Here is a 15,968-nt window from a genome sequence, read left to right on the forward strand (position 1 = left end):
TGATTTCTTTCTTTATTTCTTATTAGTTTAATTTTGGTCATAGGGTAGAAAATTAGGGTTAGAAGGGATTTCAGGAGGTCATTTCATCCAACACCCCCATCCTCCGCCCCCAAATATACACCTACAGCAGAATCATCCCTAGTTAAACCATTCCAGGGAAGTGTTTGCTTAGCCTGCACTTAGAAACTTCCCAGGATGGTGATTCTATAACCTCATGGCTGTCTGAACTGTTTGGCTACCTCTGGGAAGAACCTATGAAGGTTTTAGGGCCCATTAGTATTTAGGATCTACAATGCACAAAAAGCAGGGCAAGGGTTTCTATGCCCTAAAAATCCTTGCTTTATTAAAAGACATTTAGAACATATTTTAAAAACAAAACATGAGATTTATTATCTAATTGATTATATTAGATATATATATAATTATTATATCTAATTGATACCAGTTGATGATATGCATGGATTCTTCTACCTCTGCATCAGTCCTGTGTGACTGGTAGTAGTTACCTTATTATCTAGTGATGGTTGGCAAGTATATTTAAAAAAGTATTTCTAGGCCATAGGCCTGTTTCTTTTTGGTGTGTTTCCAGGTCAAAAAGCTAAACCAATGTAAATGTTATCAAGAGGAGATCACTGCAGGGAAGCTAGGGAGTATCTTAGTTGTAGGGGGTCATACCAGGTACGAGACATATTAGGTAACCCCATAGAAGAAGCTAAAATTATGGAAAGTTGTCTTTTGCTTGTCTGGGGCTGTCTTATGATCAAGACCTTGCATTCAGAACCAGATTGATTAAAAAGAAAAAAAGTACTACCAGAAAGTAGTCATTATAGATAAGTATTAAAAGCATGTAATAATTCACATTAAATTATAGTATCAATCACAGTGTTACCAGGAACTATTTAGAAATTGGAATGGATAAAGAAACAGGGCTTGTTATACTTCCATCACCTCTCTTCTCATTGAGTACACACCTTTTTGAGCCAGGGGAGCCTGTAAGAAAACCCCTGAGTGACACATTTTAGATACCAGAGGACAAAGCAGAAAACCAGTCCATGTTCTAGCCACCAAAACTGAGTAGTTAAAGCTTCTTATAAACAAATCAGGGAACTCTGGGTTTAGACCCCGGTATGGATGGGGGTTTTGAACTTGTCTCTGTGACTTCACATAAGAAGTCTCTAATGCCAGAGCACAAGTTAGGCACCATGCCATTGCCTCTCCAGCTCTGCTTTTGAGCTGCCCTCTGAGAGAGCCGAGAGTGGGAGCTGTATGTGGGTAGGAAGAACTTGTAAATTAGACAGCATGAGTCACCATGAGATGGAGGCTGCTCTAGAAAAGAGGAGCTCTTGATTTCTAAATTGAGGCATTATTCCTAAGGAGGTGGGAACACCCCAATTCCAATCAAGGTTGGAATACTCAAAATATTATAGTTGTGGAAAATGTTTTAGGAAAAAATAGAATAAAGGAATAATAAGAACCATTGAAATAAAAGGTTTTCTTGTCAATTCCAAACATTGTTTGAAGTAGTGTGTATAAATATCAGAGAACAAGTGAGAATGACAAGGTTGCACAAACAGACCAAGAAATATATTAGGCCAAGTACAGTACATGGGAATCCTCAGAGGTCCAGAACAGAGCTGTCGAATAATCACAGATATTACCAGGACACTCCCAACTTCTCTGGGGAGGAAGAAATATGCCATGTTATGCCTCAGCTGTCCAGAAAATAATAGTTTACAACACCCAGATACTTAGTGTGCAAATATTTTTTTCCTTACAAAGTCCCTCAAGGCATTCTTGACCTTTTCATTCCTCAGGCTGTAAATGAATGGGTTCAAGGATGGCGTGACCACCACTACTAGCAGAGCTACTGCCTTCTGAACATTAGGGGAGCGTCTCTGGATGGGCAGGCAGTACAAGAAAACGGTACTGCCATAGAAAATAGAGGCCACGGTAATGTGAGAGGTGCAGGTGGAGAAAGCTTTCTGTCTGCCTGAGGTTGAGGGGATGCGCAGAATGGTGGTGATAATGTAGAGGTAAGATGCAAGTGTAAAAACAAAAGAGATGGCCTCCACAATGTCAGCAAGGATTATCTCCAGGGTCAATGGAAATTTGTCTTCAGTGCAGGCTAGCAGGACCAGAGGAGCATAGTCACAAAAGAAGTGATCTATCACATTGGGGCCACAGAATGACATCCTGAACAGCAGATTCATGGCAAAAAGGGGAAGAAGAATTCCTCCCAGCCAGCAGACCAAAGCTAAAAGACCACAGACATAGTCATTCATGATGATGGCGTAGTGGAAGGGGTGGCAGATAGCAATGTAGCGGTCAAAGGACATGATGGCAATAAGTGCAAATTCAGTGGTGCCGAGAAAGAAGTAGAAGTAGCATTGGGTCATGCAGCCCCAGAAAGAGATCGTTTTGTCATCTGAAAGCAGGTTCTCCAGCATCTTGGGGGTAATGAAGGCAATGAGAAGGATCTCCAGGATGGACAGATTACAAAGAAAGAAGTACATTGGAGTGCGAAGCTGAGGACGTGTGAATACCAGGGCTATAAGGATGAGGTTCCCCATCAAGGTCAACATGAAGATGATCAGCAGTGCCAGGAAAAATAGGATGTTCAATGGCCAGTGCATGGGGAATCCCAGGAGAACAAATTCTGACACTGTACTGTTGAGGTTATATGTTCTCATGACAGTATTACATGCCCTGGTAAAGGAAGAAATATAAATAACATATACCACCATTGGTCTGATTGAACAAGTAATAATAACAAAACAAGACGTACAAAAGCAATGTGAATGCTTTGTGATTTCTCTTTCTATGAATTAAGTCAATCAGCTCCACAAGTTAGGGTGAAGTTCAGAAGTTCATTAAACATTGGGAATGGGGTAGATGCCAGCTGGGGATATGTGAATGGGGCCATTCATTGTTTCATAAGATAAAGCAGACTGGAAAATAAGATGAGTTCGAAACTCCTATTTTTTTAACCATACCTGACCATGACAACGTTCCTTAACTCTTCATCTGAAATACCTCACACCAACCATCCTACAAGAAGAGTGAGCACACAAGCTGGAATGCAGATCACATGCCGCTGGGTAATTCTGTACTGCTACAGATATTAGAGAAACCCCACCCAGATTTTGAATCTTTATGACTGCAATTTTGAATGTCTCCCATTAAGTTGTCCAAAGATAGATGCACACCTGTCAACAAGAAAACATACTATTAAAGGAAGAATAGCTATATACATGTACATGTGGATAGAGTGTATAAGAAAGAGATTGAGAGAAACTGGAAGAGCCAGAGTTGAAATGAACTGTGTAGCAGTTGAACTATCCTTTCTGCTATGTGTGTCTGTGAATTACATCTATACCTTTATGTAAAAAAAAGCAGAGAAATGTTTCACTGGGGAGATAATTTCAAAGTGTGCATCTGCCGATAACCCAGGAGACATAATCTGTGCTGTACTCCATAGGGCTTTTCACTGGTGTAAGAGAGAGCCACAAACAGAGAAAACTGCAAAACCCAGCGGATTTTCTTGTTATTCCTATGTTGCTACAGTAGAAAATTGGACGTTAATAATCTCATTGTGGAAATGTACACACCAGACCAAAACCTGAAGACCTGGGGGCATCTGAACATTCAAAATTGTGTTGAGGGAGATTCATATTGGGGTTAAATGGGGCAAGGTTGAGGGACATCAGTAAACCAATGGGTGGGCATGGGTTGTGACAGGACATCCTTCTGTCCAACATTAGTATGTTTGAATTGCCCTCCTCTGAAGAAACAGCTTGAGTGCCTTGCTCAAGTCCCATTTCCAACTTTGCTTCCCTACGTGATGACAGGCAAGCCATGGAAAGAAAGTCATGTTGCACCTCCATCCTATTTCTCTTCCCTTTTGAACACATATCCTGTGTTGAAAATCAACTCTTCCTGCTTCTGGGGTGGAGCCATAAGACTCTCCTACTTTTGGACTTGATGCTGAAGATAAGAGATTAATTTAAAAAACAAACCTTGGATATTTATCAATCAGCAGGGCTTTGTTAAACGCATCCTAGAGTACTCAAGGAATAAGATGAGGCAATTTTATATCTATTAGCTATTCTCTGAGAATTCATGGATGTCAGGTGAGATCTGCAATGACTAGAAAATAGCAAGGGTAGTGATCATCTTTAATAAAGGGAAGAAGAGGGATCTCAGGAATTATAGGCTGCTCAATTAAACCATAATACCTGGAAAAATCATGGCACACATCATCAAGAAATTTATTTGTAAGCACCTTGGGGGGAACAAGATGGTCAGGAACAGCCAACATGAATTGACCAAGAACAAGTCATGGCTGATTACTCTTAGCTCCTTCTCTAACAAGGTGCCTAGGTTTGTGGATGGGAGGAGAGCAGTGGATGTGGTAAACCTTGATTACAGTCATGTTTTCAGTGAGGTCTCTCTCCCATGTCATTCTCATTTTGAAGCTAAGGAAATGCAGTCTAGACAAAAGTAAAGAAAGTGGACACAACTGTTGGGATCATGATGATTAAAGGGGAGTCACTAATGGCTTGATGTCCTAGAGATGGGAATGGGTTTCCCCAGGGATTAGTATTGGGAACAATACTGTTTTAATTTTCCCAAGAATGATTTGGTGGTGGGATTGAAAGCCAATTTGCAGATAACACCCAGCTGGATGGGAACTGTGTCCAGTTTTAGGCACTCTGTTTCAAGAAACAAATGGAGAAATTGGGAGGAGTCCAGCAGAGAACAATGAAAATAGTGAGAGGTCTGGGAAACTTAAGGGGAAATTTAGGTTGGAGATTAGAAAAATTTTAACCACCATAAGGGTGGTTATCCACTGGAACAGGCTACCCAGAATGATATTAATATCATGACCCTCCACACTTTAAGAATAAACAATAAATGATAAACAGCTAATATAGGAATATTAGGAATAGTGAGTTATTAATTAAACCACATACCCTTCTCAGAGGGTTCTAATGGGATTTGGCATCCTGCTGTTGCATTGTTGTATCACTAGGGTTAATCAGGAATATATATCCCATTTCCACCAGGGAAAGCAGTATGAGAAATGGAACAGAGGAGGAGAATTTAGGAATGAATCCAGGGATAGTAGTAGAGCTGCCGGTAGATGGTTTTCTTCAGTTTTCTTCACAAGCCAAGTCTGATATCAGTACTCAACCACGTGGTTGAGATTTGGGAAGCATTTGGATGAAATGGAAGGTTCTGTACATGTGCCTTCCAGGGTCAGATTATTACCACCACCATAATATATGGCTTTATCAGGGACATGATCAACCATGTGGCGGGCAAATGCTGTGTTGTTGCCAGTTGGGAATACTACAAATGGCACAGAGCTGTACTGAAGTGCTGTATGTCAACTGGTTTATTGGAACAAAGCCAGGTATTCTCCTGCACTGAAAGAGGATGAGAGCAAATGTCATGTTGATGCAACAACTATTACAGATATCTCCATGCCATACAATGGATCAGTGATCTAGCTGGTGGGTCAGAAGGCTTGGAGGGTGTGACTCATCGAAGTGACCGTGCACTAAGGCTGTGCGAAATAGCAGCATTCTGTTTCGACCGGTGTTTCGACCGAATAGCGTTCTGTTTTGAATTTTGTTTGGATTCGAAACAGCTGTTCCATCCCGTTCCATTGAAACAGTTTCACTGTTTTGACCCTGTTTCACCGTTTTGCCCGTAGGATATAATGGGGAGGGTCAAAACAGCCTGATTTGGATGAAACTTGCAGGCATGCTAGCCCCTGCTGAGGCCACGAAGCCTGCCAGCTTACAAGGAGATGGGTGCAGGGGTTCTGCATTTTGGGGCCCTGCACCTCTGGCTGCTGACAGGCAAAACTCATGTCATGGGTGCTTCTGGGACTGTATCTGTCTTGGGGTACAGGTGGTTGAAAAGTGCAGGCCTGCTAGCCCCTGCTGTGGCCACAAAGCCTTCCAGCTTTCAAGGAAATAGTTGCAGGGTAGGCCTGTGCGAATAGGGAACTATTAGATTGGGATTCAGATTCAGTCAATACGGATGACAGAGCTTTGATTCGGAGATCCAATTGTTTTCCCGATTTGATTCAGAGATCCAAATCATTCTGGTTCGACTGGGAGATTTGAATCACTTTTCCAATTCAATTCGACTGAATCATTTCAGAAGATTCGGAGCCAGTTCCGAGATTCAGCCATAGAGTATAATGGGGAATCAATGAAATATCTATAACTTTGTTGTCTTTTGTCTGCTTCAGATGAAACTTTCAGAGATGGTAGCCTATCCTGAGAGCATGAAGTGTGCCAAGCTTCAAGGTTATAGGTGCAGGGGTTTCTGGGAAACTGCACCACAAAGTCCTGAAAGCAAATCTCATGTCATGTGTGTGTGTTAAGCCACAGTGGGGTGAAAACTGTAGGGATGGTAGCTCTTACTATGACCACAAAGCCTGCCATGTTTCAAGGAGATAGGTGCAGGGGTTTCTGGGAAAATGCACTTTAAACTGCTAACAAGCAAAACTCATGACATAGGTGACACTGTGCGTGTGTGAAGGCACAGGGGGTGAAAACTGCAGGATAACAAGTTTCATTCAAATCAGGCCAGAAATGTCAAAGTTATAGGCTGTTTCAACCTTCCCCATTATAGCCTATGGGGAAAATGTTGAAACAGCGTCGAAACAGTGAAATGTTTCGACTTGCATCATTTTGTTTCAAGGCTGTTTTGACCATATCTGTTCCATTTCGATTTTGCTGTTTTGACCTCAAAACGGGTCAAAACAGCACTGAAACAAAACTGGCAGCCAAACTCCGCACATCGCTACTGCACACTACATGACAATGTTCAGTGACAAGCCAAGATACCACAATCTGGTTATATAAGTGTGCGTTATTTGGTGCCTCAAGTGTGTGAACATGGCAGCAGAAGTAATGTTCATGAATGCAGGGATATTCAAGTTGACTGTGAAGTTCTCAAGAACGCTGCGACAGGAATGTAATGCCTCCTGCTTTAAACTGGTCAACGTCTACGAACAGCTGGAATAGGTTTCCAAGGGAGGTGTGCCCTTCCCTACCCTGGAGGTCTTAAGGAAGAGACTGGACAAGCACCTAGCTGGGGTCGTCTGATCCCAGCACTCTTTCCTGCCCAGGGCAGGAGGTCAGACTTGATGACCTACTGAGATCCCTTCCAACCCTAACATCTATAAATCTATAATAACTAATAATAACTATCAGATAAAACCTCTAGGCCACTTTTCACTTCCCCCACCTATCATATTCCAACTCATCAACTTCTCTACCAACCCTTTTTTCTTCCTTCTCCATATGTGTGGATGGGCTCTCTTTCTCATGTGTATGCACACACGCTTTGTGTGAATGTGTGTGGACCAAAGGTGGAAGTTTGGAAGAGGCTCTTATATGAAGCAGTAGAAAATAGGAGAACCAGCAATGTAACTTGGTGGAAGGAGCGGGGCAGGGTGTAACCCCTTGTAGGCTGTAACTGCCAGTCTGCAAGGGAAAAGCCACAGATTCCCATGTTTTTTTCCTTTAAAGGAGAATCTGTTTTTTCAAGTTTGGTGATCCATTTTTACAGTTTGTTTGTGACCCTTTCATAAATTCTTGCGACCCACCTTTGGGTCGTGACCCACAGGTTGAGAAATGCTGCTCCACAGCATCCACTCCTGCCACACTTGGAGAGAGATTACTGGGCTAGATGGAGCAGCAACTCTCTGTTTACTGCTGCGTGAGTGGTTGTCTGGTGGGTGGGTGGTAGAGCCTGATGTTTGGGAGGGAGAGGGAATAAGGAGAAAGAATCAAACATTGGGCTTGATCAGCCCTTTTCAAAATGAAGTAGGAAGGCTCCTGTCCTGGCTCAGGACTCTGTATGCTTCTTGCAGTAGACTCTGCACTGAGCCTTTGGCCTGCATTAAGTACTTCATAGGAATTTAGGATCAGATGTACTCTTTGTCTGGTAAGGGAGTGGAGCAGTAGTTTATACCCTGGGCTGTGCATTTCATTTAGCTCTTCTATCTACCATTAACTCCAAACACGGTAGATTGATTTCTCTATTTATTTCTTCATGGTTTATTATCGAAGAACAAATGCATTGAAGAATGTCTGTCATAGAATTATAGACAATTAGGATGGGAAGGGATCTCAGGAAGTCATTTAATCCAAATCCTCCCCCATTTATGGCAGATTCATCCCTGATTAAACCATGCCAGAAAAGTGTTTGCTTAGCCTGCACTTAGAAACTTCCCAGGTTGGAGACTCTACAACCTCATGGCTGTCTGGGTTCTTTGGAGAAATCTGGGAAGAACCTATGATGGTTTTAGAGACTGTCAGTGTTCAGGATCTATCAAACATACAAAGTAGGGTAAGGGTTTATGCATCTTAAAAAGTCGCCTTGCATTATTAAAACGCTTAAAACATATTTAAAGACCTGAGCATGAGCTTTATTATTCTAATGGATACCAAGAGATGACATCTTCCACCTCTACATCAGTCCTAAGTCCCTGGAAGCAGTTACCTTGCTGTCTAGTGAGAGTTGGCAGGTATATTTGAAATGTATTTCCAGGCCACAGGCCTGTTTCTTCATGCTGTATTTCCAGGTCACAAAGCTAAACCAATGCAAATGTTATCAAGAAGAGATCTCTGTGGGAAGTTAAGGAATGTCTTAGCTGTAGGAGCTGACCTACTTTCCAATGCTGAAGGGGGTCTTACCAGGTCTGAGACAGATTAGGTAACCCCCCATACAAGAAGCTCAAACTACTGACACTTGTCATGTGCTTGTCTGGGCCTGTCTGATTGTCAGCACTGGAAGGATTTAAAAAGGAAAAGGATTAAGAGAAAGTAGCCATTATAGATAGGTGTTAAAAGCATATAATAATTCACATTAATTTATTAGTATCTGTCACAGTGTTACCAGGAACTATTTGGATATGGGAATGGAAAAAAGAAACAGGGCTTGTTATACTGCCATCACCTGTCTTCCCACTGACTACACACCTTCTTGAGCCAGGGGAGACTGTAAGAAAAGCCTTTAGCAACACGTTTTAGATACCAGAGGAGAAGGCAGAAAGCCACACCATGCAAAACTAAGTAAAGTCTTTCAATGACATAACAGGAAACTCTGGTTTTAGACTCCTTTACCAATGGAGTTTTTTAAACTTGTCTCTGTGACTTCGGATAACAGTGCTGTCATGCCGGGGCACAAGTTAGGCACCATGCCATTGCCCCTCCAGCTCTGCTTTTGACTTGGCCTCTGACAGAGCCAAGAGACGGAGCTGTGTGGTAAGGAAGAAACAGTACATTAGACGGCATGTGTCTCTGTGAGATGGAGGATGATCTAGAAAAGAGGACCCATTGGTTTCTAAAGCGAAGCATTGTTCATAAGGAGGCAGGAACACCCCAAATCCTATCAAAATTCATTTGATTTTCCAAAATTATGATAATATTATACCTGTGGGAAATGTGTTAGTAAAAAATTGAGTATAGGAATAATAACCATCAACATAAGAGAAGTTTGCTTGTTAAACAGATATATCATCCCAACCTTGTTTAAGGCAGTGTGTATAAATAGCAGTGAACAAGTGAGAAAGACCAGGTGCACAAACAGACAAAGAAATGCATTCAGTCAAGTACAGTCCATGGGAATCCTCTGAGGGTCCAGAACGGAGCTGTGGAGTAGTCACAAATATTGCCATGATTATCTCACTTTTTCTGTGGGGGAAGGCGGATGTGCCAAGTTATCCTTCAGCTGTCCAGGAAATAGTAGTTCCCAACACCCAGATATTTAGCATAGAAACACTTTTTTCCTTACAAAGTCCCTCAAGGCGTTCTTGACCTTTTCATTCCTCAGGCTGTAAATGAATGGGTTCAAGGATGGCGTGACCACCACTATTAGCAGAGCTACTGCCTTCTGAACATTAGGGGAGCGTCTCTGGGTGGGCAGGCAGTACAAGAAAACGGTACTGCCGTAGAAAATAGAGGCCACGGTAATGTGAGAGGTGCAGGTGGAGAAAGCTTTCTGTCTGCCTGAGGTTGAGGGGATGCGCAGAATGGTGGTGATAATGTAGAGGTAAGATGCAAGTGTGAAAGCCAAGGAAATGCCCTCAACAATGTCAGCAAGGATTATCTGCAGGGTTAAAGGAAATGTGTCTTCAGTGCAGGCTAGCAGGACCAGAGGAGCATAGTCACAGAAGAAGTGATCTATTATGTTGGGGCCACAGAATGGCATCTTGAACAGCAGGGTCATGGCAGAAAGGGGAAGAAGGATTCCTCCCAACCAACAGACCAAAGCTATAAGAGCACAGACATAGTCATTCATGATGATGGCGTAGTGCAGAGGGTGGCAGATAGCAATGTAGCGGTCAAAGGACATGATAGCAATGAGTGTAAATTCAGTGGTGCCTAGAAAGAAGAAGAAGTAGCACTGAGTCATGCAGCCCCAGAAAGAGATCGTTTTGTCATCTGATAGCAGGTTCTCCAGCATCTTGGGGGTAATGAAGGCAATGAGAAAGATCTCCAGGATGGAAAGGTTACAAAGAAAGAAGTACATTGGAGTGCGAAGCTGAGGATATGTGAACACCAGGGATATAAGGATGAGGTTTCCCATCAGGGTCAATGTAAAGATGCCCAGTAGCACCAGGAAAAATAGGAAGTTCCATGGCCACGGCAGGGGAAATCCCAAGAGAACAAATTCTGTCGCTGTACTGTTGAAGTTATAGGTCCTCATGCCAATAATATGTGCACTGTTCAAGGAAGAAACATGAATACCATTAATCAGCTCAACAGCATCCTCCCTGCCTTGTTGTGTCTCTTTCTCACTCTCCCAGCCTCCATAGGCAACAATCTCTGTTCCCTCTCCACCACTGACTCTGGCACAAACAAATACAGTCATTTATTCATGTTTGAATAGAAGGTGCCGGGCATTCATCAATCCATCTGTATCTCTATTTAGCAAAAACCTGAATAAAAGAACTCTTGAGTGCATAAATCATGGTTTATATAAAAGTGGCAGAGACATAGAAAGGTGGACATAGAAAGGAATAAGGAAGGACGGACAAAGTAAAAGTAATAGAAAAAGTTATTAAGACACAGATGAGAGGCTACTCAAAGCTCTTGTTTTGCTACCTGAGGTATGACTGTGTAAGTAAAACAAACAAACAAAAGAAGACATACAAAAGTGGGCATTTTCAAATGCAATATGATTTTTCTTACTATCACTTAAGGCAATCATCCCCCAAAATTAGGGTGAAAACCAGAATTTCATGAGATACTGGGTAGGGGTGGATGACATTTGGGGTAAAGTGAGTGGACCACTCCCTGTTTCAAGAGATAAGGCAGACAGGAAAATAGGATGAGTTACAGAATCCTAGTTTTTACCATACCCGACCACGGCAAAGTTCCTTAACACCTCCCCTGCGGTATCTGGCACCAACCATCCTTCAACATAAGGACCACACAAGCTGGAATGCAGCTCACATGCCACTGGGTAAGTCTGTACTGCTACAGATATTAGAGAAATTCCTTCCAGCTCTTGAATGTTTATTATTGTAATTTTGGATTTCTCCTATTAAGCTGTCCAAGGAGAGAGGAACTGATGTGAAAAAGAAAACATACTGTTAAAGGAAGAATACATGCACATAGTAGAGATAGTAAGAGAGACACTGAAAAGAGTTAGAGCTAGAGTTGAAATAAAATATGTAGACGCTGAATTGATCTTTCTGCTTTGTGTCTGCAAGTGACGCCTCTGCCTTTATGTAAAAGAGCAGAGAGGTTTCATGCTCCTTATTATGTCCAAGTTTGCATTTGCTGATAACCCAGGAGACAGACTCTTGTGCTGTTCCCAATAGGGCTTTTCATTAGTGTAACAGTGAGACCCAAAACATTGCAATTGTCAGTGGATTTTCTTGCTATTCTTATTCCATTCCAGTGGATAATGAGACAATAAAAATGTTGTTGTGACAATTTCCACACCAGCCCATGGCCTGGAGTCACGGGGGCAAGAGTATGTTCAAAATTGTGGTGAGGGAGATTCAGATTGTAAATAAAATGGCTGAAGATTGCAGGACATGTGTAAACTAGTGGGTGAGAATAGACTGTGACTGGAAACCTGCCTGCCCAACATTGGTGTATTAGAATTGTCTACCTCTGAAGAAATAACTTGAGTGCTTTGCTCAAGTCACATTTCCAAGTTTGATTTCATATCTGATGACAGGAAAGTCATGGAAAGAAAGGTTGTTGCACCTACATCCCATTTCTTTTCCCTTTTGAGTGCACATCCTGTGTTGGAAACACAGAACTTCCTGCTTCTGGTGTGGAGCAGATTGACTCTCCTAGCTGTGGGCTTGATGATGAGGATTGGAGATTATTTAGATAAACTGGGTATATATAAATCAATAGGGCCTACTGGATTCATCATATCAAGGATTTATCTGCAGTAACTGTACAGTCATTGGCTATTGTCTGAGAACTCATGGTGTTCAGGTGGGGTCTGGGATAACAAGAAAAAGGAAGAATAGTGACCATCTTCAAGAAGGGGAGGAAGGAAAGTCTCTGGAATTATAGACTGGTCAATTGAACCTAGGTATCTGGAAAGATTATGGTGCAGGCCATCAAGGAATTCATTTGTAAACACCTTGAGGGGCACCAGATGGTCAGGACCAGCCAGCATGGATTCACCAAGAACAAGTCATGGTTGATTACTCTACAAGGTGTCTAGGTTTGCGGATGGGAGGAGAGCAGTGGATGTGGTAAACCTTGACTGCAGCCATATTTTCAATGATGTCTCCAATGCCATTCTCATTTGGAAGCTAAGGAAATCCAATCCAGACAAAAGTACAGGAAGGTGGACACAACTCTTTGGCTCATGATAATCATAGAGGATTCACTAATGGCTTTATGTCCTATAGATGGGAATGAGCTTCCCTTGTGATTAGTATTGGGTCCAGTACTGTTTGAATTTGTCCATGAATGATTAGAAGGTTGGGACTGTAAACCAATTCGCAGATGACACCCAGATGGATGGGTACTGTATCTAGTGTTAGGCACTCCAGCTCAAGAAAAAATGGACAAATTGGGAGGAGTCCAGCGGAGAACAATGAAGAAAGTGAGAAGTCTGGGAAACTTAAGGGGAATATACATTGGAGATTAGAAAGAATTTTAACCACCTTGGTCACATCCAGATCAGCATGGCTGTGCAGTGTGAGGTGTTGACGGCGTGTGTGTGGCACCATAAACCACAGATTCAGTTGTTCTCTGCACTACAAGGGAGCAGCACAGTGGGGGGTTTTGACCCCTGAAAATCAAGGGGTCAAAAAAACCTGTGAGAAAAAAAGAAAATGCCCTGCAGCACTACACCCCAGGTGCTGGCCAGGTATTCTTTTGTTTTCTTTACGGGCCAAGTCTATTATCAATACTTGACCATGTGGTTGAGATATGGGGAACATTTAGCTGAAATGGAGGTTTTCATGCACGTGCCCTTCCCTTCAGGGCCTGACTATTACAAGCACCATGATAAGACATGGTCTTGCCAGTGAAATGATCCATCATATGGTGGGCAGGTGTTGTGTCCTGACCAGTTGGGAATACAACACATAGCCCAGTGCTGTACCAAGGTGATGTATGGTGTTGCAGAATACTATCTCTGTCTGTCCCCAAAACTCTGCTATCTGACAATTTGGTTACCATGGCCACTGCAGAGGGCAGACACCTCTGACCCTGAGTTGTACCTGAGCTGAATACATTCCTGAGGGAGGGGGAAACCTGCTCCCTCTGCCTACTGACTGGCATCACATACCTGGGTGGAGGCTTAAGCTCCCTATTTGTTCTAAGCAATACCAACATGACTGGGAGGGGGCTAAAGACCCTGCCAGTCTCCCCAGCAACCAGTGATGCATTTCAAATTGGTTGGCTGGCAGCCAACAGGTGCTGGCCTTCATTGGATCAGGTACATGAGGTCATAAGGTCTATATAAGTTAAGGACTGCCTAGGAGGAGGGGCGGTAGCCATGATGAAAACTCACAGAGAGAAACTGGACCATCTGAAACTCTTTCTCTCTCTTGAAACTGATAATCAATGAACTGCCTACCTCCAGAGAGAATCTCCGCCTGCCCCTGGATGATACTTATGAGTAACCTACCTGAGATCTAACTAGATATATAGCTTGCAGTAACTCAGATGTGTGATCAAAGGCTACCATGCCACTTTGCTCTAAGGGATTTCTTTGATATTGCTCTACCCTGGACCCTATTCCAAACCTACACCTTGTAACCAATAAAGTTCTCCTTTGTATCAAGCATGGGAGACTTATTGAGAGAGAGGCTAGATTATGCCTTGGGGTCCCCTTGGTTTGGCTGACTGAGGGAGACCACTATTTGTGCTTCAAACTGAGGGAAACACCCCAAGTTCTTGAAGTAGGTCAAGTACCCTCAAGGGCTAATAGGCCCATGTTTCCCAGAAGGTGCAGGTCCAGGATCAGTCTTGACTCTGGGTGGTGGCAGCATTACCCACAGCCTAGCGGGTGTGCCAGTAAGGGGGTTAGCCAGATGTGATGCACCCCCAGGGAGGCACTTGGAGCCTGGAAGGTGGTCGGGTGCAGTGAGGTGGGTGACAGTGCAGGAGCACCCCCTACTGGCCCACCACATATGTCAGCCAGCTTATTAATGCTATCACCAGCTGGTACAAAGCTAGGTCTTCTCCAGTGCTGGAAGAGGATAATAGTCTTTTTTTTTTTGTATGAAACATCCATTATTGATGTCTACATATGCCATACAAGTAATCAGAGGTTTAGCTGGCAAGCCAGAAAGCTAGGACAGCACAACTCATTGACATGGCCGTGTCCTACAGGAGGATGTTCAGTGAAAATCCAAGATACCACAATCTAGTCATAAAAGTGCTGGTCATTTAGTGCCCTAGTTCATGAGCACCTGGCAACAGAAGTTCTCTCCATGAATGGAGGGATATTAAAGTTGACTGTGAAATTCTCAAGAATGCAGGGAAAAAACACTAATGCCTCCTGATTTAAAATAGTTGGACCTCTACAAGTGTCTTAGACTACATGAAAGTGCATCTCTCTCTCCTTTTGTGAGGGAGAAGGCATGTGCTTACAGAACACTGCAATCTGTATGTTTAGCAGCATCTGGTATGGGCCTAGGGCATGGTGATGGTGTTAACAATAATAACTATATCAGAGCAAATGTCTACACCACATTTAACATTCTCTAACGTTCCTGGTAACATTATTATCTTGCCATATTCCACCTCATCAGTTACTCTACCCACCATCTTGTCTTCCTTCTTCATGTAAGTGAATGAGGTCTGTCTCTTTCTCTCTGTTTCTCTCTCTGTCTATCCCTTTGTTAAAATGTGTGTGGACCAAAGGTGGAAGTTTGAGAGAGGCTCTTACAGAAAGCAGTTCAAAGTATGAGAATCAGTTGTATAACTTTGGGGGGGGGGGGGGGTGGCATATAAATGGCATGATTTCTTATTATCTCCTTGCAGACCATCAAGTACTCTTAATTTAAAAGCAGGTAATTATATTTACTTGATGCAGTAAGACAATGGGGAAATAATTGTTAACTACAGCAATACGTTCTGCATTAATTGTTGTTTTGCCTGTTGGCATATATATATATATTTTTTTTTTTACCTGTTTGTTTGGGGTGTTTATTTATATATATATATATATATATATAAAACACCCCAAACAAACAGGTAAAAAAAAAAAACAGTTGGCCAAATGATCAGTTCCTGTATTACATTTCAAAAGAAGGCCTTGCAGATTGTAGCAGTGAGTTTACCAGCTGTGGAGAGACATCCCTGAGGTTGACAGAATTTCTAATCTCCCCATTCATTTTAAAGCAAGGAGCAACTATTTCTTTTCCCCTAAGAATTTGCTGAATGTCTGCAGATAACATTTTCCATGGCAGGTCCACTCTTCTCTATTTTCTCACAAATTCTCTT

General features: G+C 42.5%; 2 protein-coding genes across 2 annotated transcripts; both read right to left on the bottom strand.

The window, feature by feature from the left end:
- Positions 1–1,748: 1,748 nt before the first annotated feature.
- LOC132251532 (olfactory receptor 6M1-like) lies at positions 1,749–2,690 on the bottom strand. The gene has a single exon (XM_059731366.1). It carries the CDS (start codon positions 2,688–2,690, stop codon positions 1,749–1,751), a length of 942 nt encoding a protein of 313 aa, XP_059587349.1.
- A 7,105-nt stretch (positions 2,691–9,795) lies between these two features.
- LOC109282897 (olfactory receptor 6M1) lies at positions 9,796–10,902 on the bottom strand. Its single transcript, XM_019486370.2, has one exon. It carries the CDS (start codon positions 10,900–10,902, stop codon positions 9,796–9,798), a length of 1,107 nt encoding a protein of 368 aa, XP_019341915.2.
- Between the last annotated feature and the right edge of the window lie 5,066 nt (positions 10,903–15,968).

This window comes from Alligator mississippiensis, chromosome 7, assembly GCF_030867095.1.
Source record: "Alligator mississippiensis isolate rAllMis1 chromosome 7, rAllMis1, whole genome shotgun sequence".
NCBI classification, from domain to species: Eukaryota; Metazoa; Chordata; order Crocodylia; family Alligatoridae; genus Alligator; species Alligator mississippiensis.